Below are 21427 nucleotides of genomic sequence, written 5' to 3'. Positions count from 1 at the left end.
CCGCTAGGACAGGACAGGCTGAAAGAGCAGCTTCACAAAACCCAGGCAGTGTCTGATGCGTCAGCACCCAGGCGTGGCCACCAGCCCCACTCCTGGACGCCTGGGAGCAAGCCCAGGGCACAGAGGCCAGCCCCAGGACACCCATGAGGCAGAGCAGCTGGACCCCAAGTGCACGTGGCGGCAGAGTGGAGAAGCAGCGGAGGAGGCTGTTGATCTGGTAGAACACACCGGCCATGCGGTGAGCTGGCCACGCCTGCCCACGGACGGGGACACACCACAAACATCGTTTTGGACAAAAAAAAAAATCAGACACAGAGCAGCACAAGCTAGATGCTTGGCTTCAATCAGGCTGAAAGGAGGCAAAATTAAAACGCAAAGGAGCGTAGCAGTGGCCTTTGCGGGAGGGGGTGACTGGGAGGTTCTGACAACGCTCTCACACCCCTGACCTTTGGGGCAGGTGGTTGGGGGGTGGCGGGGCGGGCGGGAGCGGGGAGGGCGGGCCTGCGCTGCTGCACTCCTGGGCTCCACCACCAGAGGTCAGCGCAGACACCCCGCGGCTGTGACCTGGCCAGAGGTGGGGTGGGGGTGGTGCGAGGCCCCCGACCGCAGCGCAGACCCCGCTTTACATCCCGTCTTGGGGGGTTAAGCTCACTTGTGAAAACTCATTGAGCTGCACCCCTGAGATTCCTCAACTTTTCTGAGGCTTATTAAAGTTCAAGTTTCCAAAATTGTAAAAGCAGGTGCTTAAGCAGAAGGCCCGGACATCTGAGCGGCGCCGGGCAGCCGAGGCTCGGTGTGGTCTGACGTCTGAGACGCAGGGCAGGGTCGCTGGTGGTTGAGGCCAGCGGGGCCCAGCAGAGACCCTGACCCCGGCCTCCCACTCCATGCCTGCATCCCCGCTCTGCGCCTGACGCGTGCCCCAGACAGGCCAAGGCACCGCACAGGCCGCCCCGGGGCCCGTCCATCCCCAGCCCCCCAGGGGAGCAGGGCTGAGCCCAGCCCCTGCAGGGAGAACTCCGAGACCAAGGCCTCATGCAAACAGGATATCAGCTTTTGTCAGGAAGATCAAAAAGGGCTTGAGGTTTCTCGGCGCAGCCTCAGCCTCTCCTCCTGCCGAGCTCACTTATCTACTCATTTCAGTCTGCAGGCAGGAAGAGATGGCTGCGGGCGAGACGCAGCTCTACGCCAAGGTCACCAACAAGCTCAGGGGCCGCAGCACCCCCGCGCTCCTGGACTCCCTCCTGGGGATGGGCTTCCCGGCACACACCGCGTGAGTACCCCTGGCGGGTCCCGGCGGAGCCCCCAGGCCTGCGTGAGCCCCGGGGAGCTGCGCGCCAGCTTCCTGCCAGGGGCCAGGCGAGGCCAGAAGAGCCTGGAGGGAGGCCTTCGCTGCTTCTTCTGAACATGGCCTTTGCCTCTGGCTGGCGGGCCGGGAGCCTGAAAGCTGTGGGATGGGAGGCCGCCTGCCGCCCTGGCTCCTCGCCCGGCCTGGGCGAAGCCTCTGGGCAGCTCAGTGACTCTGAGGTGACTGTTAAGGCTTCCAGACTCGCATGTGCTCGGGCCAGGGCCCAGGGGTCCATGACGGGGCCCCATCGGATCCCTCTGTCCTCAGGCAGCCCCGCGCCCACGGGTGACAGAAAGGAAGTAGCCGAGAGGCCACCGGACAGCGGGCACGCGCCTGGGGCTCCGGGCAGGGGCACTCAAGGAGGCTTCTCCCGAGAGGGAGTCCCCGAGCAGGGCGCTGGCCCTGGGGAGTGGCTTCCAGGAGGAGCCAGGATCTCTGTGGGGCCCTTTTCAGATGCTTGCTCGCGGGGCGTAGGTCGGACTCCCCTGAGGACGCGGACTGGGCGGTGGGGGCAACTGGAAAAAACCTGAAAATGAGATGAACGCCTTCGAAGCAAGCCCCTTTCCTCTCAGCCCGAATCAGGACGTGGGCTGTCTCGGCCCTAATGAGCGGGGCCTGTGCGCGGGAGCAGAACCGCGCGTGATGGGGCGGCCACGCCTCCCCGGGCCGACCCAGGTGCAAGGTCCCGGGGCTGGAGGGGGAGGCAGGCCTGTGCCCGCTCCGGACACCCCTAGAATCCACGGGTCATGCCCCGCCAGGAGAGGTGGCCAGGTCCACCCGGCCCTCGCCCGCAGCCCAGCCAGGTGGGGGGGAGGGCGCTTCTGACACGTCTCAGGGGCGCTGCGGCCAGGCCTGTCCGGGAGGCCGTCCCGAGGCTTCGCCTGCCGTGTTCCGGTCTCCTGAGCTGGACTCGGTGTGTCTCCGCCAGTGACGATGACGAGTGGGCCCAGCTTGGCCGTAGGGACCGCCCGTCAGGGGGCCAAGCCACATCCCTGTGACAGGAAGCCGTGGCCTCCCGAGCACCCGTCCCCCGGCCATCGCCTGGGGCTCGGGATGGTCCTGGGGGCGATCCAGGTGCTTCTCTAGAGCACACTGGTGCGGGGCCGAGTGTGCCCGCCTTGCGGACAGCAGGGTTGAGGGCTGCAGCGCTGAGGGCCCGTGTGGGGCGGCGGGATGGCGGCAGGTGGAGCTGGTGCCGCCCTCAGACCTGGGCCAGGGTGGAGGCGGGAGCCCGGGAGGGAAGGGCGGGGGCAGGGACAGAGGGCCCGCGGTGACGCTGCCGGGACCCAGAGCAGAGGGCGTGGCCGGGACCCCTCGGGTCCGGAGGCTGACAGGCCTTCTGGGAATGGGGTCCGTGGTGGTCCCTGACGGCCCAATGTGCGGCGGGGCACCCCTCGCTTGCCTTGAGTGTGCCCACGTCTCGCCCTGAGTGTGCCCACATCTGCTCCACAGGCTGAAGGCGCTGGCGGCCACCGGGAGGAAGACGGCGGAGGAGGCCTTGCAGTGGTGAGTGGGGCTGAGGCGGGGGCACTGGGCTAGGGCTTGGCCGCAGACGGGGCGCTCCAGCCCACCACCGGCACGGGCGGCCGACAGCGCGAGGAGCTCCCGGCCAGGCTCCTTCGCTTCAGAGTCTGATTCAATCCCAATGTGAGCGGCTGAGTCAAGAGGGAAGTGCCGTTCTGCTGATGTCAATGGGGGTGGCACCCTCGCGGGCTCCCGCTGATGGGGAGAGTGGCCTCGGGGTGGGGAACCTCCCCCCACCCCACGCATGAGAGGCTGCACCTTCAGCTGGGTGCCTGCAGCGGGCACGGATCCAGGCGCCCGGCCCCCCCACCTCCCACAGCTGTGGGCCCCCGCCTGCCCCCGCCGCACCTGGCCGCCAACTCTGCTCAGAATGCAGGAAAGGGCGCTGGCGTCCCAGCCCAGCCCCGGGGCGGCCACAGGGGGGAAATCCCCTCGCCCCTGACCCTGCGAGCCCCGTGGAAACCAGCAGGGAAACCAGGTCCCGCCAGCAGACGCCTCCCTGCGGCAGGAGGGCAAGCTCCGACCACGGTCCTCTGCAGGGCTCCTTCCTCCTCCCCAGGCTCAGGCCAGGCCAAAGGGGGTGACCTAGCAGGGACAGAGAACCACCCAGAGCCCGCTGGCTCCCAGACCTCCAGTCCGTGTCAACCTCCAGACCGGCAGGAATAGCAGGCGCCCCACCAGGGAGCAGGCAGGGTCCCCGAGACAGCGTGCGTGGGAAGACCCCCTTACCAGTCGGGAGGTGCCAGTGAAGATGCCACCTGGGGTTGGCGAGGGTGAGGGCGCCAGCCGGGTGCCGTCAGCACGGGCGGGGGCAGCGCCCGCCAGCAGCCAGGAAGCACCTGCCCGGAGAGACACAGGCAGGGGTCTGGACCCCAGCGCCGGGCAGCTTCTAAAAGGGCGATTGAACTGCCCTCCCGTGGAGTGGACGGAGGGAGCAGGCGCAGAGAGGAGGGAGGCATCTGGGAGGGGAGCTCGACGGCACGTGCCCGGGTCAGTGTGAGAAAACCCCAAAAGCGTGTTGCTGAGCTGAACTTGACGCCAGCTGAGATTAATCTGAACAGAACTTTTGATTGACACAAAGCGCCGGGGGCAGTTCAGAAAGAGCAGCTTCTCGCTGCGCTGCCCTGGGGCGGGAGCCCAGCCCACGGCCAGCCTGCCGGGGCCGGTGCCTCCGTGGCTGGCAACCATCCGTGGCAAGTCAAGTCACCATCACTGATCTGGTTTTTCCTTCTTCCGTCATGAACCCCACAGGGAATAACCCATACGTGCGGTTCTGTGTGTGGCGTTGTCTTCTCCCTGGGAGAGACACGGGAAGTGGAGCCAGGGGCTGGCGCGGGGTTGGTATTTGAGGTTCCAAACACACGAGGCAATTGCACGCTCCCCTCCAAGCCTGCGCCCCACCGCAGCAGAGCACCTGGCTTGCGCTTTGGGGAGCAAAGTATCAGTGGGCAGAGGAGAAAAAGGATGTCTCGCGTTTTCATTTATTTTTATTTTTTATTTTTAACGAGCATGAACCCCTAAACTGGCTTCTCTTCTGTGGCCTGGGCTTTTATATTACATGTGAATATGTGAACGTTGTTGTCCCGCTGCCGCCCGCCTCCTTGGGGACAGGACCGCCAAGCCGCACGCGGGTGACGGCGCCCTGTGTGTTGCAGGCTGCGCTGTCACCGTGACGACCCCTCCCTGGACGACCCCATCCCCCAGGAGTACGCGCTCTTCCTCTGCCCCACGGGGCCGCTGCTCGAGCAGCTGCAGGAGTTCTGGAGAGAGAGCCAGCGGCAGTGCACCAGGAACAGGGCGCACGAGGTCTTCCCGCACATAACACTCTGCGACTTCTTCACGGTGAGTCTGCCCCAAACCCTTGGTGCTCGCTAACTCGCAGGCGGAGCCCCGTTTCAGCGAGAACTGGGTGGCGGTGGGACGTGACTGTCTCTGGGGGTGCACCCAACGGGGCTTTGATGGCTTCTTTGTGTCAGACAGTCTTTCCTCCTTGCCTGGTCAACTCCTATTCATCCCTCAAAACCCAACTCACTTACCCCCTCCCTTTCCTAAGTCTTTCCCAGCTCCCCTGGAGGAAGGGGTGCTTGCCCTTCCCTGTTGTTGATGCTCCCCACATCTGTTTGCCTCCCAAGTGGTGCTCCCCGCCCCTCTCTCTGGCTGCCCCACTCCAGGGAAGGCGGGTGCGTCAGCCATCTCTGTGCCCTGGAGTCTAGCTTCTGACCTGAAGCAGTCGGAGCTTCAGAAGTGTGTGCTGGGTCCTCTGAGAGGGGGTGTCAGCCAGGCACCCATGCAGGACCTTCCCTGGCCCGGGACCTGCCCTCTCGTTCAGTAGATGATCTATTGGCAGGTTCTGGGGTCCTGGGAAGGGGAGAAGGACCTGGGTCTGCTCAAAGAGGGAAAGAAGGTGTGAGGGGGGAGCCTGTTGAGGGTGCACCTAGCCCCCCATCTCTGCTATCAGCAACCTCTCAGGGCTCACCCACTTCAGGGTCCCACCACAGCCAAGCACCCCCCACCCCAGGCTGCCAGGAGAGAGGACACGACCTCTCCAGGGAAGGCTCTAGGGGCACCCCAGGGAGCAGCGCCTGCCAGAGCCTCGGAGGGCACCCCGTTTGCCAGGGCTGGGGGTGGGTTCCCTAGACACAGGACTTTTGTGCTAAAACCAGAAAAGTGAGTTGGCTGCCCTGCTTTGCCGCGAGGGCATTTGTGCCAGTCCGACTCCATCCCGACCTGGCCTGGGGGCAGCAGGGAAAGGGGCGGTGCCGGAGCCGACGCTGGCAAGGCTTGGGGACGCCAGGCCACTCTCAGCCATGGCCCTCAGGGGCAGCTGTGCTCATGCCCCCACACGTGCTCACACACAGACATGCCACACCCAGACACGCATGAAACATTGATACAGACTCCCGTCACGTGCACGGCACATACAGGCGTCCTCACACACACAGGCTCGCGTGACACTCACCTCTGCCCCACCTGCTCCCACCGGCCGGCTGGCTGGCGCCCCTCAGGGCAGAAGTGTGTGTTGGGCCTCCTGGCCCTTGGCCCTGGACAATGGCATGACCGGGCCCCGTGGGACAGGGACGGATTTCCCGCGGGGACATGCAGGCTTCACCTGCTCCCAGCAGCCAGTGGGGTTCAGCATGGCCCGGGCTCAGGTGTGGCCAGAGTGTGGGCGAGGAGGTGGGCGAGGGTGGCCCACAGCCCTCCTCAGAGGGATGGGCTCGCTGGGTGACCGGGTAGTGCCGGCCTTCCCGGGGGCCTCTTCAGGACGGGCAGGCAGACAGCTCTGTGTGCAATTAACGGGGGGGGGGGGGTGGTCAGTTTGTGTTGCTCAAGCCCCTTCAACGTGGGGTCAGCAGCCCCAGACTTATCGCCAGAAGCCCTGCGAGGGTGAGGCAGGAGGGGCTGGGCGGGGAGGGGCTGGCAGCCAGGGGTCAGGCGGCTGGGCCCACCCACTGCACCCAGTGGGCAGCCGCCACACAGGGTTGAGGGGTCTGCAGAAGCCTCCAGAATGGCCCGGTGTGGACACAGCATGGGCCCAGGGACGAGGCGGGGCCCTGGCCCAGCAGGCGGTGGGGTCAGGCGGACACAGCACCAAGGGCCGGGATGCGAAGCCACGAGGATCTCCAAGCCGGGCACCTGCAGGGCACACGGTCCCCAGGAGCCTCTCCCTGGACCTCTGCGTGCGTGAGGCCAGGGACCGAGCGAGCCAGGCCCCAAACCCATGACCACGCGGATCTCAGAGGCTCTGGGAAGAACCGGGCCGCTGCCCCGAGGCGGCGGGAGTGGGCCTCCAGCGGGGTGACCGTCGTCTCTGTCCCTCCAGTGCGAGGACCAGAAGGTGGAGAGCCTGTACGAGGCACTGCGGAGGGCGGGGGACCGCACGCTGCGGGTCTTCCCGGCGGTGGTGCCCCTGGCGCTGCACTCCTCCGTCAGCTACCTGGGCTTCTTCATCAACGATGGCCCTGCCGACATCATCAGGGAATTCGCCACAACCTTCGCCTCGGAGGCTTCCGTCCTGGCAGGTAGGCCCGGGGAGCCACCCTTGCATCTGGCAGTGGACGTCCAGCCTGGGGCGAGCACACAGGCCCCCCTCCCGTCACGGGTCTCACAGCCCTCGTCCCCATCTCCCTTCCAGCTCCTCTACGTGGCCTTGAGCCAGGCGGGGTCACAGGGCTGGGCCCCAGTGGGCCAGGGTGGCCTACAGAGGCCAGTGGACAGACTCAGGACCCCGTGGCCTTAGCTCCAAGGGGAGCCGTGCTGGCGTCCATGTGGCTATGACCATGGCCATATTCCAGCCACCTGGACGCCGCCCCAACGTGAGCCAGGCATGTGCAGGGCAGCCAGGGCCTCCCCAGCCCATGTACACCTTGGGCCTGCCCTCCAGGGTCAGCGCCGCATCACGAGCTGTGGTCTGGCTCTTAGGCACAGGCGTGGCCTCTGTCCTCAGCCCCGGGGGCAGTGGGGCGAGGTCCCTGTCTGCAGGCCCCCGCTGCCTGGGCCGGCCTCAGGGCTGGCAGAGATTCTGAGCAGGACAGGCTGTGTCCCTCCTGTGTCTGGCAGGTGTCACGTGAGTGTCCCAAGGGGCTCGTCTTCCTTCTGTGCGATGCGCCCCAAGGGCTGTCTCAGCACCAAGCCAGGGTCACAGCTGTGATTTGCAGGGTCGGAAATGGGACGAGGGGGCAGGCAGGGTGGTTCCGCCCAGACCTGTGGACGCGCTTCAGCCACGTACTGGGCCCATGATCCTGACCCCCCCATCTGGGCCCAGTCACCCCATGCTGGGACTAGAGCTGCATGGCCAACTGTCCCACTCCAGGCCACCTCACGCAGACACGGCGCCTTGCTCATGCTCCACACCCCCGAGAGGGGCCTCACCGTCCACTTTAAAAGTGGGTGGAACAAGGCCGTCCAGGGAAGGGCCTCGCCCAGGGTCAGGGCTGTGGGGCCCCGATGCCCCTGTCTACCCACAGCCTTGGCAGAGGGCCTGGTTGTAATTAGTTAAGACGAGGTCACACCAGAGTGGGGTGCTCCCTGAACGCGGTGGCTGTGTCCTAGTAAGTGGAGGACACGGAGACACAGAGGGGCCGTGTGAGGCAGAGGCCAGCTGCAGGGACACGGCCGTGGCCAGGAGCCCCAGGAGCTGGGAAAGGCAGGTGGGGCCCTGCCTGGGGCCTCCGGAGGGAGCTCGGCCCCCACCCCTGGACCTCGGCCCCTGCCCCCAGCTGCGAGAGCAGACTCCTCTGTTGTTTTAGGCCAACCCGTCTGTGGCCATGCTGAGGCCACCCAGACGCCCCAGGCCCTTCCCCGCCAGGCAGGACGGGAACTGTCCTGCTCCAGACCGCCAGGGTATCAGAGAACAGCGCTGTCCCCCACCAACCTAGGGGGCCAAGCCCCCCGCTGCGTGTGGGCCTGACCCTGGGGGCTGGGAGGGGCCAGCTGGCTCGGGAAAGCTGGGTCCCTCTGGTGCGAGACGCGCTCCCCTGGGGACGCGGAGTTAGAAGACCAGGGCTCCGTCCTGGCGTCCATGCTGACTCGCGCAGGCCGCCTCCCCACTGAAACCAGTACCAGAAGGAATTCCCCGCCGCCCACACTTCTCGGCTTCTCCCCCACACGCGGTGGGGGTGCTGTCGGCTGCTGATGGCTCCGAGCAGGCTCGGGGCAGGCCGCCGGGCAGGAGGGGCCGGGCCCAGGAAGTGTGGCCCACGCATCTCTGCATGGGGGCACGGTGGCTCCTGGGGGAGCAGCCAGGAAGGGCCGGGCACTGGTGCTGCTGGCGGGCTCCTGGCTGGGGTCTGGACACCACTCCCCCAGCAGCCCCGCTGCGGCCGGGGCCTCAGGTATTGAGTCACCCCCCCAACCCCAGGGACAGCTGGGTCTGTTGCCTGCCCGGCAAACCCCCAATCTGAGCTATTCCGGTCGAAACAGCGAACTCAAGCAGAAACGGCCCGGGGTCCAGGGCAGTCGGATCCTGCCCGCTGGCCTGAGGACCCTGGGAGGAGGCCAGGAGGGCTGGTACACGAGGCCCCAAAAGATGGGGGGCACTCGAAGGCTTCCCAAGTCACCAGCGCCGGCGGCAGTGCAGAGCCGGGGGCTCACAGGGTGGCTGCCCAGGGTGTGTCTCCCCGAGACTCAGGGGCAGCTGAACACAGAGCTGCCCACGGAGGTCTGAGCCTCGGTCCCGCCGCTGAGTAATGAGCAGCCCAGGGAAGGAACCGTCCCCCAATCATGCCGATCAACTGTTTTTCCAACGAGTTTACAAATCGGTGGGCTCCGAGCACGCCAGGCCACACCCCACACCCTCAGCTCGCCCACTGCCGTGCCGCCCGCACCATCTCCCCTGCGGGCTGAGCTCTGCCGCGGGCGCCACCGGGGGGGGCCTGGTGTGGGGGCAAGGTGGCTGGGCGGGGGTGGGGGCGGGGCTCACCCGCCCGTCCCTGGTCCCGCAGACTGCACGGTGAAGCCTTGCTCCAAGCAGCTGCACCTGACCCTGGCCCACAAGTTCTACCCCCACCACCAGCGGACGCTGGAGCAGCTGGCCAGGGCCATCCACCCCGGCCTCAGCTGCCAGTGGACGGCGGCGCTGTACTCCCGGGACATGCGCTTTGTGCACTACCAGGTGAGCGCGGGGTGGGCGCGGGGGGTGGGGGGGAAGGGCAGGGCATGGGGGGGGTGGGACCCCGGCTGTGGCTCTCCACGGTCGCGCGCGGACTCCTGAACACACGCGCCTCTTCCGCAGACCCTGAAGGTCCTGTTCCAGTACCAGCCCCAGAACGTGGACGAGCTGGCGCTCAGCCCCAGCGACTTCATCTTTGTGGACCCCACGCAGCAGGAGGAGGCCAGCGAGGGCTGGGTGATCGGGACCTCGCGGCAGACCGGCTGCCGGGGCTTCCTGCCCGAGAACTACACCGAGCGCGTCAGCGAGTGCGACACCTGGGTCAAGCACAGGTGAGGGTCCCCCACAAGCCCCCGCTGAGTGCAGGTGAGGGTCCTCGTGACCCCCCGGCCGAGCGCAGGTGTAAAATCCAGATCATCAATTATGTGACACACGACCTTGACCTGAACAGCTAAGGCTATGCGCAACCTTAGCTCCGGGGTCAGGACGGGGCATCGCTGTGTCCTCTGCTTGGGCCTCCTGGGGCTGCAGCCAGGATCCGGCCGGGGCTGGCGACTGGTCTCAGGCTCGGGGTCCCTCCCAAGCTCACAGAATCCATTTCCTTGTGGCCATAGAGCTGGTGGCTCGCTGCTTCCTGCCCCACTAGAGGACCCCAAATCCAGAGCCATGTCTGCGGTGCTTGTTACAGAGGCACCCCTACTCTGGCCCCAAATTTACTATCTGTAAAGACTGAACCAGACAAGTGGGACCAATCATTTTTAGTTTTCACACTCACACTCACACACACACAGTACACAGGTGAGCTCAACAGTAACCGTGTTAGTACCGTAACTACGTTGTGTTGCACGTTCTGTGGGGTGTATGTTGGTGTGTGCCTGCGTCACACCCACACGCATGCCCGTGCACACGGATTCATCGCAGGGAACTGCCTTGGGCGATGTCAGGTGCCAGATCAGGCCGGGCGCTACCACCCCAGCAGCAGGGACCGCTGGCCTGAGGGGCGCGAGGAGAGGCAGCAAGTGCTCCGGGAGGGTGCCCCACCTGCCGTGGGGCTCATGTGAGCGGACCCCAGAACAACTCAGCCTGGACGCCAGGGGTTCCAGGAGCTTCTAGATCAACTTGACAACAAAATCCACTCTCCAGCACCACCTTGAAGAACGTGGGGGTCGGGGTGACAGGCTGGAGGGGTGCATTTGTGAACCCCTAGAGTTCCCATCCTCCACAGAGAAACACGCACGTGGCACAGGAGAGATGGGGCCAGAGTCGTGGAGGTGGGCCTGGGGGCAGTCAGCGTCCTCCAGCCAGCACGGGGCGCCTCCACACCGCAGCCGTCCACACCTGCCGGCCAGTTTCCAGAACCACGGAGCAAGCTAGGAGCAAGCAGCTCAGATGCAGCGACGTGACTCCCAGGGACGGAACTGGGTTCCCCAAAATCCATACGTTGGAGCCCTGACGCCCAACACCTCAGAACGGGACGGCAGGTGGAGATGGACACAGACTCCCGGGGACACCGCTAGAGGACGGGGGAGAGCACGCGCCCGGGCACCCGGGGAGAGGCCTGGGGAGCCAGATGCGGGCCAGCGTCTGCCGTGGAGCTGGTCGAGCTCCCTCGACCCCGGATGAGCCACGCCCTGTGAAAAGCCAGGACAATTTCAAGGTGTCCACCTGTGTGGCCAGGCCCAGCCAGGAGCGGCTCTCCTGTCCCAGGGAGAGGCAGAAACATGAAAACGGGTGTCCAGTCCTCTCCGCCCCTTGCTGGCGTCCCCACCACGTCTGGCTGCGTTCCGTCGGCAGCGCTGAGCCAGCCTTCCTCTCCTCCGGCGGCTTCACAGATGGAATTTGTAGATACGAGGCCCTGCTGCCCCCGCGAGCCGCAGAGGGGCGGTGCCCGCCTCGCCCCCGGAAGGGGAAACCAGCACCTTCCTGTGTCGTGCAGGCTGCGGGCTCGCCGACGTGGCCTGTGGAGAGGGCGTCGGCGCCTCAGAGCAGCGTCACCCGTGCCCTCCGTCCACGGCAGTAGCCCGAGCCCGCGCTCCCTGTGCACCCTCTGACACCCTGAGATCCGGGGACAAAGTCGTGTGAGCCCCAGGGCGTCAGACAGGGCAGTCACGCAAGGGGTGCGGCCTGCAGGCTGTGGGGTCCCCAGGGTCTGGCGGTGCGGGGTGAGCGGGCAGCAGCTGCGGGGCTCAGGGGCTCTGGGGGCGCGGGCTGGCATGGGCTTGATGAGGTCTGGGGACTGGAGGCCTCGGTGAGGGGCGGCAAACGTTTACAGACAAGCAGAGCAGACAGAAACCCAGCGCGACGATGAGGAGACTCGATGGCGACGAAATAACCACTCCCGGGGCCTCTGCAGGGCCAGAGGCCGGCCGGCCCCGTGGGAGCGTTCCCCTGGAAGGTCTCTGAGGGGCTGCAGAGTTGAGGCGGAAGGACGAGCAGGAGAGAACTGAGAAAACATCGAAACATAAAGATACCGGGAGGAGACGGTCGCCCCGGCGGACGCGGGAGCCGCGAGGGCGGGGATGGCCAGGCGGCGCCCCCGGGGCGGGCGGGGAGGGAGCCGCAGGGCCCCTGGGGCCGGAGCCACGGGCCGCGTGGGAAACGGGGAAGTGGGCAGGAAAGAACACGGCGCCCCCGGCCACGCGCGGGTCAGCGCCCGGCAGAGGCAGCGGCGGAACAGAAGCCGGACACCGCCTGCTGGACAGCCGGGGGCGGCCATCGTCCCGAGCCCGGGCCGGGAGGGCCTCGGAGGGCAGACGCGGCGGAAGGAACACGACGGGCTTATCTCCAGCCGTGATGACTCAGTGAGGGGAGCACAAGACTCCGCGCATCCCAGGCACAGGGCGCCCACGGCCCTACGAGCAGGGTGAGAGGGTGAGGGGCGACTTTACAGGGGCTCGAGATGGGGCTCCAGGAGGGCCCGTGTGACCCCGGCTCTTCATATGTGCCCCGTGTCCCTCCCTGGACACACCCCTCACACACACACCCCGTACACTCGCCCCGCGGCCCCTCCCCGCACAGGCCGCCGCCTCCTCGGTGCCACAGCCCCAGTGCCGCTTCCCCACTCCCCACCAGACGCACCCCCACCCCTGTGCCCCCCAACGTGTCTGTCACTGCCCATTCACGCCTGCACCCCAGCCCCAGCCACCCCCATGCTCGGCCGTTACGACAGCGTTGGTGCTTGGCGCAGGCTCTGGAACAAGACACCACAGGCTTGGGGGTTCCAACAGGACAGGGTCTCCCTGTCCCGGGGCCACAGGGCTCAGGTCCAGGCATCCTGGACGGCCACCCCAGGCCTCTCCCCCGGGTGCGCAGATGTGACCCCCGGCCCTCGCGGGGCACCCCTGGGAGTCTGGGCCCTGCGCCTTCATCTCCTTGGGATCCCGCCCTGGTGGGTCAAGGCCACCCCATAACTTTGCGTAACTTGATCACCCCAAATACGGCCCCATTTGGAGGGGCCAGGGGTTAGGACTCGGCATTGTAAGGGGACCCCGCCCAGCCGTGACCAGTGGCCCCAGCAATCGTGACATAACAGTCTGTCCTGCGCCACGCTGAGCCCAACCCACCCCCGCGGCCCCCCCGACTCAGCCCCTCCTGAGGGCCCCCCAGTGCAGACAGAGGCTGTGGCCTCAGAGGTCAGCACCTCTTTTCTCCTTCCACAGGACCTACACCTTCAACCTCGCCCTGGACCTGAACCCCAAAAAGGACGGGGAAGCCAGCAGCCGACGCAACGGGGAGCCCCATCCTCCCCCGGCGCCCAGGAGCAGCCCGCAGGTTCCGCAGGTGATGGGCCCTGCTAAGTGACCCCAAGAGGGCCTGGGGCAGGCGGGGCCTGCCCACCCACCCTCGGGGCTCCCCTTCTTGGGCATTCTACCTCCCTCCACCGCAGGGACCCCGCTGGGGACCAGGCTCCCAGGGAGTGAGCAAAGACTCTGCCCCTTGCAGGGAGCCACGCCCCAATAGGGCTGTCAGCGTTTCGGGTTTCAGACGAGGGCTGACCCGAGGTGGAGGGGACGGGCTGCGTGCTCCCCTGCACAGGGAGGTCGGGGTTGGCGCATGAGGCTCGTGCCCCTGCTTACCCTGAGCAGCAGTAAAGTGACCCAGCACTCCCATTCCCACCCCAAAACCTCACCCTGAGCAAAAGGAGCTGGACAGGGAAAAGCAGAGCACAGGCCAGAGCTGCCTCCTGCCTGGACGCTGCCCAGTCCAGCTGGCCCTGGTGATCTTGGCCCATCCATCCTGATGACCTTGGCCTGTCCCTCCTAGTGACCTTGGCCTGTCCATACTGATGACCTTGGCCTGTCCATCCTAGTGACCTTGGCCTATCCATACTGATGACCTTGGCCTGTCTATCCTAGTAACTTTGGTCCGTCCATCCTAGTGACCTTGGTCCATCCATCCATCCATCCTAGTGACCTCGGTTCGTGCATTCTGGTGACCTTGACCCATCCATTCTAATGATCTTGGCCTGTCCATCCTGCTGACCTTGACTCCTGCACACACAAGCTCCAGGCCCTTGCAGCCCCCAGGCCACACTGTCTGCTCGGCCCTCCCACCTTCCATCGTGACTTCCCTTCCCAGTGTGCCCCGCCAGCCACCCAGGGAGATCTGGAGCTCCCCAGGGGGGGCCCAGGGCCCTCAGCTTGTGTCCTCGCCAGGCACCCCCTGCGCCTGGGGGAACGGTGGCATGTCTGCACAGGGAGCCCACACACTCCCAGGGGCACAGGCCACATGGATGAAGTGGGTGTAAGTCCTAGGATGTCACCATAGAGGGCATCGTGACGTCTAGATTTCTGGTGCTGCCCGCAAACGCGCTGCTCAAACGCCAGCCCCTAAGTGACCGCTGCGAGAGGGGGGTGAGCAGGTGCCCGCCCTCCGCCACAGGGCCACGTCCTGGTACAAGGGGCCTCCCCACGACCCCAGCCCCTCCGCCCTGAGGCCCAGCGAGACGCAGGGAGGGACCTGGCCAGACCACGCTGTTCCAGGAGCCCTGGACGTGGGCCGCCCATCGGCCGGCTGCGGGGTCTGTGGCAGCCACAGGTGGACCCAGCCCCGGGGCCAGGGAAGCGCAGGGGTGCAGAGCCCTGGGCTGCTGCTGTGCACCCCCGCATCCTGGCACAGTGGTGGCGGCTGGAAAGCGGCAGGCGTCAGGGCGCCAGGTCCCCGTGAGCAGGGAGGGGCTCCCTGCGGCCGGTGAGGGCGCCAGATGGGCTCACAGTGCAGTCTCCACCCGCCCCCCAGGACTCGATCGCGAGGAGGAGCGTGCTGGTGGTGCGCCACGGCGAGCGCGTGGACCAGGTCTTCGGGAAGGCCTGGCTGCAACAGAGCTCCACCGCCGACGGTAGGCCGGGCAGGGGCGCGGCCAGCCCCGGGGCTCCCCTCCCTGGGCCTCCCCTCCCGGGTCCTCTCCTCCCCGGGCCTCCCGTGGAGCGACTGCGTGTGCAGTGCTGGAGTGGGGCGTGTAGACGGTGCATGTGTGCAGAGTGGGGCATGTAGACGGTGTGTGCATGCAGAGTGGGGCGTGTAGACAGTGCATGTGTGTGGGGTGGGGAGTGTAGGCGGTGTATGCGTGTGGAGTGGGGCGTGTAGACGGTGCATGCGTGGGGAGTGGGGAGTGTAGATGGTGCATGCGTGCGGAGTGGGGAGTGTAGACGGTGCATGCGTGCGGAGTGGGGCTTGTAGACGGTGCGTGCGTGCGGAGTGGGGCGTGTAGACGGTGCGTGCGTGCGGAGTGGGGCGTGTAGACGGTGCGTGCGTGCGGAGTGGGGCGTGTAGACGGTGCGTGCGTGTGGAGTGGGGCGTGTAGACGGTGCGTGCGTGTGGAGTGGGGCGTGTAGACGGTGCATGCTTGTGGAGTGGGGCGTGTAGACGGTGCGTGCGTGCGGAGTGGGGCGTGTAGACGGTGCATGCTTGGGGAATGGGGAGTGTAGACGGTGCGTGCGTGCGGAGTGGGGCATGTAGACGGTGCGTGCGTGCGGAGTGGGGCATGTAGACGGTGCGTGCGTGCGGAGTGGGGTGTGTAGACGGTGCGTGCGTGCCCGGGTGATCAGCGCCGACCAGTCCGGCCGGGATTGACTCAGTCGGTGCAGGAAGGAGGCGAGGGCTACGTGGGGGTTCGGACAGGACCGGGGCCGCTGGCTCCTGGCCGCGTTGCCAGGCTGCCCCCAACCGGCTCCCGGGGTGCAGAGGAAGGCCCAGGTGTCCTCGGGCAGGTCCTGGGGGGCCAGCGCAGCGGGACTGAAGGCACCGCCCCCCAGGGAAGTACCACCGGCCGGACCTGAACTTCCCGGCCGGCCTGCCCCGGCGCGCCGGCGGCACCAAGGACTTCGAGAGCGACCCGCCGCTGTCGTCGTGCGGGGTGTTCCAGTCCAGGACGGCGGGTGAGTGCGCGGGGGGGCGCCGGTTGAGGGGCGCGAGAGGGGGCGGCACCCCGAGTCCTGGCACCGCATGGCGGGGCTTGCCCTGGGCCGGCGGGCCAGCGGGGACAACGGCAGCCTGGGGCGGTGGCCGGGGAGGGAGAGCCGGTGACCACGGCCTGCACCGGGGAAGTCACTTAGAAAACAAAAAACCACATCCTGCCTTTGATTTTATGTCAAAATTTGTCACTTTGGGTTTTTGTTCAATGTCTGAGATTCCGGCTCCCCGTGATTGGCTTTGGGAGCACAGAGGTCACTAGGGTGCGCGGCCTTCGGTCTATGAGTGCAGAAGCTGGAGCCCAGGCTCCCTCGCTCACAGCCGGCCCTCCTGCCTCCCGCGCGGGGTCAGCGTTTACTGGGCAACTGTCGGGGCTGCGGGGGGACCCCCGACGTGGGTGCTGGCCGGCTCAGGGGAGTGCAGCCTGCCGCCCCGCAGCTGGGGTCCAGCACCGGGAATTCCGGCACGGCCAGTCTCTGTCCTCTGAGCCTCTGTCCTCTCCTGTGACTGGACAGAAAAAAACCTCTGCTTTTACTGGCTCGCTGAGCCAGAGCACCTGCTCTGGGGGGTGCCAAGTGGGGGTGCTGGCTCCTCCTGGTGGCTGGTCCCCCCACTCAGGCGATCCTACAGGCGTGCACCCGAGGGGCTCTTGGGGACACCACAGATCCTGGCCGTCCCAGGCAGTCCGTGGCCACACAGAGGCCGCCGTTGTGGAGACACGCCCCGTCTGCTCTCCGCAGGGGAGGCGCTGCTGGACAGCGGTGTCCAGATCGCCTCGGTCTTCTCCTCCCCGGCCCTCCGCTGCGTGCAGACAGCCACGCACATCCTGGAAGGTGGGTGAGGTGCCCACGGGCTCTGGGCTATTCGTGAGGCAAGGGAAGCCGGCGGCTGGGAGGGTGGTAACAAACGCCCCGTCCAGTCCTGAGTCGTCAGGGAGGCCCTCCAGCCTCTCGAGCGGACGGGCGGTGTTTGGGGGGGCAGCCGGAGGCCTGTGTCACCGTCCGCCTCGCCTGCTCTGCTGTGCGCTTTGTAAAGAAACAAAACACACACTCGGGGAGGGGACTCCAGGAACCCAGGAGGCGCCGCTCTGGGTTGGGGGGCTGGGGAGCTGCTGCAGGGGCCCCTCCTGCTCCTGGGGACGGGCAGGGGCCTTGTCTCTGAAACGGCACAACTGAGCCCTCACGGAGCGATGCTGGCCCCGGAGGCCCAGTGCCCGGGACATGTTCCCCGCACCCTGGAGGGGCGTCTGTCCGGGAAACCTGGCGGCCCCTGAACATGCCGACGTGCTGGCGCCCGCAGAGCTCAGGCTGGAGAAGAAAATGAAGATCCGGGTGGAGCCCGGGCTCTTCGAGTGGACCAAGTGGGAGGCCGGCAGAACGGCCCCGGCCCTCATGACCCCCGAGGAGCTGAAGGAAGCCGGCTTCAACGTCAGCACCGAGTACAGGTGGGCGCGGCGGCCGGGCTGGGCGCGTCACGGGGCGTCCCTCCCGCACCCCGGGTGGGTAGCCACGCTCAGGGTGCACGGCCACGGCGGGGAGAGCGGTTCTGCGGCCGGGAAGCAGAGGCAGGCAGGTGGTTCTGTCTGAAGTGACCAGTAGGCCCCTGCTGAGGGCTGGCCAGGGCCAGGAGCTGCCCCTTCACACGGGTGGGGGCGGGGCACCGGCGGAGCTGACTTCGCAGGACTCCTGCCAAACCCGACTCCACCAGGATGGCCCGCAGGGCCCGAGCAGCGTCTGTCCTTCTCTCCCCCACCCCGAATCCTTCTCGCCACAAAGCCTTTCTGGGGTTCAGCCAGGACGGGGCTGGGTCACGGTCCTGAAGACATCACCCCAACCCCAGCATCTTGACCTACAGGCCCCTAAGCACGAAATCCTGAAAGAGCCAAGCCCTGAAAATATACACAAAAGACACGACCCCCAATTCTCACCGGGGTTTCCTTTTGAAGGGCGTGTTCCCTGGGGCAGGGAGGGCAGCGGCAGAGCTCAGAGGTGTCCCCTGGAAAGCCCGGGGTCACGGGGAGCCCATGTGATGCCGCAACATGGACCAGACCCTCCTGTCGCCGCTCCCCTTCCCGTGAGGCCCACCCGGTTCCTGCGGCCTCCAGGGAGGGGCAGTGGCTTGGGTCTCTCCCCCGTGGCCTAGTGTGGGGCCTGGCCAGAGGGTGAAGTGGGAGGAAGACCCTCTCATGCAGCATCTGGCCAGAACCATCTCTCTGACGCCCTCTACCCCAGCCCTCCCTTCCCCCCACCCCCCAAGGCGACGCTGCACCCTCTTAGCCCAGAGGCTTGGGGGCCTTTGGTCAGGGTGTGCGCACCTCAGGACTGTGATCGTTGGGGTCTGTATCTTTGGGGACTTCAGCCGCCGGGGCTCTGGCGTTGGGGTGAGTCTTGGGGTTCCAGCAGCTCCTGGTGCCGTGCCTGCTGGAAGGGGTGCTCGGAGCATGGGCCAGAGTCTTGCCCGGCCCGTGAGCCCTGCCAGCCACGCAGGCGGGGCGGCCACTCCCCTGTCCTCCTCCAGGCCCGCGCTGCCCCTCTCGTCCCTCCTGCCGGCCGAGAGCTATGAGGAGTACGTGGACCGGTGCGCAGTGAGCATGCGGCGCATCGTGAGCTCCTGCCCGGCAGACGGTGAGTGCCGCCGGCCTTGGGACGCGGGCAGGCCCACGGCGGCGCTGGGCACAGGGGGCCCCTCCCCCCACTGCCTGCCACAGCCCCCGGGACTGCGGAGACCAGGCCTTCCCCCCACCGCCCGCCCGGGGCCAGATCCAGGCCGAGAGCGGGTGGGACCAGGACACACGCCACCTGCGCCCCTTCCGGGGGACAGAGCCGAGAGCCGGGCCCACCACAGCCCCGCCTGAGCAGCCTGGAGGCCGGTAGAGGACCTGGAACGTGGGGCGTGGGAGTTAAGAAATGCGTGAAATTGGCGCGGCCTGGGGTGACCGGCGGTTATGTCAGAGCGGAGGCCCGGCGAGGCCCGCAGCGGCCAGGGCCGAGACAGCCGCGTCAGTGGACAAGGGGTCAGGACGAGGGGTCCCTCCCTGCCGTGGGGTGCTGACCAGCCGAAGGAAAGATGAGATGCTGCCACTCATGGGAAGGGGAGGAAACTCGGGGGACCACGCAGTCGAGCAAGTCAGGACAAGGCAGACACTGGATGCTTCCGAAGGACACTTTGACAAAGCGAAACGTGACTAGTGGACTCTGCTAACCGTTGTGAGGGCGCTGGGGCTGGGGGCGCAAAGGCACAGGGCAGGTCGGGTTGGGGGGCAGGAAAAGCCCTTCTCACTGTAGATGGGGTCTGAGGCGCGCTCTGGAGCGGGCCGGGGTGGCCGTAACCCTGCCGAGGAGGCCCGTCTCTGTCAACCTGACAAAAACCTAAGTCAGCTTGAGGACTGGCCGTCAGCCCCACGCCTGACCCCCAGCTTGGCTGCCCGCCTCCAGGCACCCGCGACCCCACGGTCCTGGGATGCCCCTGGGCGTCAGCGAGCCACGATGGTCCTCACGTTAATGCAGCCGGCAAGGGCAGCCTCCACCGGCGTTGCGGGTTGGGGCTCAGCTCAAGGGTGACCCCCTCTCTGAAGCTCGCGGCCTGCGCTGCCACCCCCAGGCCCCCGAGTGTGCCATCTGCTGCGCCCCGAGGCTGGGGGAGTGGCGCTGTGAGCATCACTGAGCCTGACACCCGCCGGCTCTGACCCGGGCGCCCAAGCCCGCTGGTCCCGCCCCAGCAGTGGGGATCCCCGCCCCCATCTCACGGCCTCTCCGCGCCTGCCTTGACCTTGGTGTTCTTTCCGCTGCAGCGGGCGGCGTCATCCTCATCGTGGCCCACGGCTCGGCGCTGGACTCCTGCACGCGGCCCCTGCTCGGACTGCCCCCCCGGGAGTGCGGAGACTTCACCCAGCTCGTGAGGAAGGTGCGCCCCACTGCCCCCCGGGTCACCAAGTCAGGCGGCCGGCGGGAGCGGAAGCCAGTGTCCAGCGCCATGTATGGGGCACAGACGCCCCCCCCAGCCGTCTTCCCTCGCATCCGTGCGCATCTTCCTGCGCAGGAGGGAACTGCCGAGTCGGGCCCCCCCGCACCTGCACCCCCTGCATGTTGGAATTTTTGCAAATTTCATCTGCCCGAGAAATTTCTAGACACTAGAAAGAAGGGACGACAAGGGGAGCAGACACGCACGTAAAGCCGTACAGACGAGGGCCTCCAGCACCCCAACTCCACAGGTGGAGGAAGCGAGGCCGGCAGCCCCCGTCAGCGCCCCCCTTGGGTCTGACACCCCAGCCCCTGCATCGTTGTGTGATGCCAGATTCCGGGACGTCAGCCTCTCCCGGGCGCCCGGGGGCTCTCGGCGAGGCCCGTTAGCATCTGGGGCGTCAAGTGCCCTGCTGTGGAGCCACCCCACGCACTGTAGGCTGGTACCCCAGTGGTGGCGTCAGGGTCTCAGGCATTGTCTCGTGGGCACAGGGGTGGGAGGAGGCAGTGGGAGGGGATGCCCCATTGGGAACTGCAGCTTTTGCAGTGAGGGCAGCAGCACCAGCCAGGGGGCAGAGACGCCTGCCGGTCAGCTTCTCCCATGAACGGACCGGGAACGAAACGCCTTGTGCCCCAGAGCCCGACGCCATGTCACGCTCTAGACGCCCTCTGAGTTCCGTCCCGGCTTCCCTCGGCCTGTGCTCTAGATCCCGGCGGCACGTTACGTTCTAGGTCCCTCTTGTTACGTTCCGGATGCCCTCGTCTCGTGCTCCGGATCCCTGTGCCGTGTGTTCTCGATCCCCTCGGCCTGTGCCCCAGAGCCCACGCCGGTCTGTTCTGAGCCCCCGTGTGCTTTGTTCTAGATCCCATCGCTGGGGATGTGCTTCTGTGAAGAAAACAAGGAGAACGGGAGGTGGGAGCTGGCGACGCCCCCCGTGAAGACGCTGACCCACGGCGCCAACTCCGCGTTTAACTGGAGGGACTGGATCCCGGGGCCCTGAGTCCTGCCAGGGGCCGGCGGACGCTGTCGCGGAGGCTGCAAGAGGCAGCTCTGTCCACGGCGTCTGGGCTGGCCTTGCGTGACCTGGAGGAGCACAGAGCGCACTTTCCTGTTCCCGAAAGGCCCCTTTGAGGCCACGGGGCTGGGCAAAGCCCGGCTGCAGTGCGGTGGCGGCTGGGCAGGGCCTCCCGGTGCAGGTGGACGCCGAGGGGCCCGCAGGGACGTGCGGAGCCGGACTTCGTTTGCAGGAATTAAAGACCCACCACACACCCCACGGTGTCTGTCCACTTTGCACTCCTGTTCTTGCTCAAGTACACACGTCCGCCCCGTCTGCTCCGTCCATCCGTGGCTTCCGGCTCTGCACGCACAGGCCCAAGCGCTGCCGTGGTCACCCGGCCACCAGCAAATCACCTCCCTGCAGAGGCCGGGCCCTGCACCGTGTCCATGCCCGTGCGGCCTCCTTGCTGCTGCGACGGAGCGATCGTGACCAAGACGCATTCTCCGCACACACGTGCTGTACTGTCCGGAGGGGAGCCCTTGGGAAAGAGTCTGCAGGCTCCGTGCCTCCGGGGCCCAAG

The 21427-nt window shown here is 66.9% G+C and overlaps 1 protein-coding gene across 1 annotated transcript; it reads left to right on the top strand.

Annotated features, from left to right (window-relative positions):
- The first annotated feature begins 1157 nt into the window (after positions 1-1157).
- Positions 1158-20955, top strand: UBASH3A (ubiquitin associated and SH3 domain containing A). Its single transcript, XM_037524903.1, has 14 exons — positions 1158-1270; positions 2798-2851; positions 4525-4711; positions 6693-6891; positions 9313-9482; positions 9603-9811; positions 13139-13242; positions 14695-14817; positions 15734-15856; positions 16631-16723; positions 17190-17334; positions 18408-18514; positions 19681-19793; positions 20713-20955. Exons 1-14 carry the CDS (start codon positions 1158-1160, stop codon positions 20848-20850), a joined length of 1878 nt encoding a protein of 625 aa, XP_037380800.1. The 3' UTR covers positions 20851-20955.
- Positions 20956-21427: the final 472 nt, after the last annotated feature.

The sequence above is a fragment of the Talpa occidentalis genome, unplaced genomic scaffold, assembly GCF_014898055.3.
Source record: "Talpa occidentalis isolate TD23 unplaced genomic scaffold, MPIMG_talOcc4v2.1 talOcc4.4, whole genome shotgun sequence".
NCBI lineage: Eukaryota > Metazoa > Chordata > Mammalia > Eulipotyphla > Talpidae > Talpa > Talpa occidentalis.
Note: the sequence above shows the minus strand (reverse complement) of the source record. Positions and strands in the feature narration are given on the sequence as shown.

What these genes read in the sequence shown, in the direction of transcription:
- UBASH3A (XM_037524903.1), top strand. Translation starts at nt 1,158, where the DNA reads ATGGCTGCGGGCGAGACGCAGCTCTACGCCAAGGTCACCAACAAGCTC. An exon ending in TCCCCCGGCGCCCAGGAGCA is followed by an intron (nt 13,243 to 14,694) that starts GCCCGCAGGTTC and finishes ATGGGCTCACAG; the next exon opens with TGCAGTCTCCACCCGCCCCC. An exon ending in GTTCCAGTCCAGGACGGCGG is followed by an intron (nt 15,857 to 16,630) that starts GTGAGTGCGCGG and finishes TGCTCTCCGCAG; the next exon opens with GGGAGGCGCTGCTGGACAGC.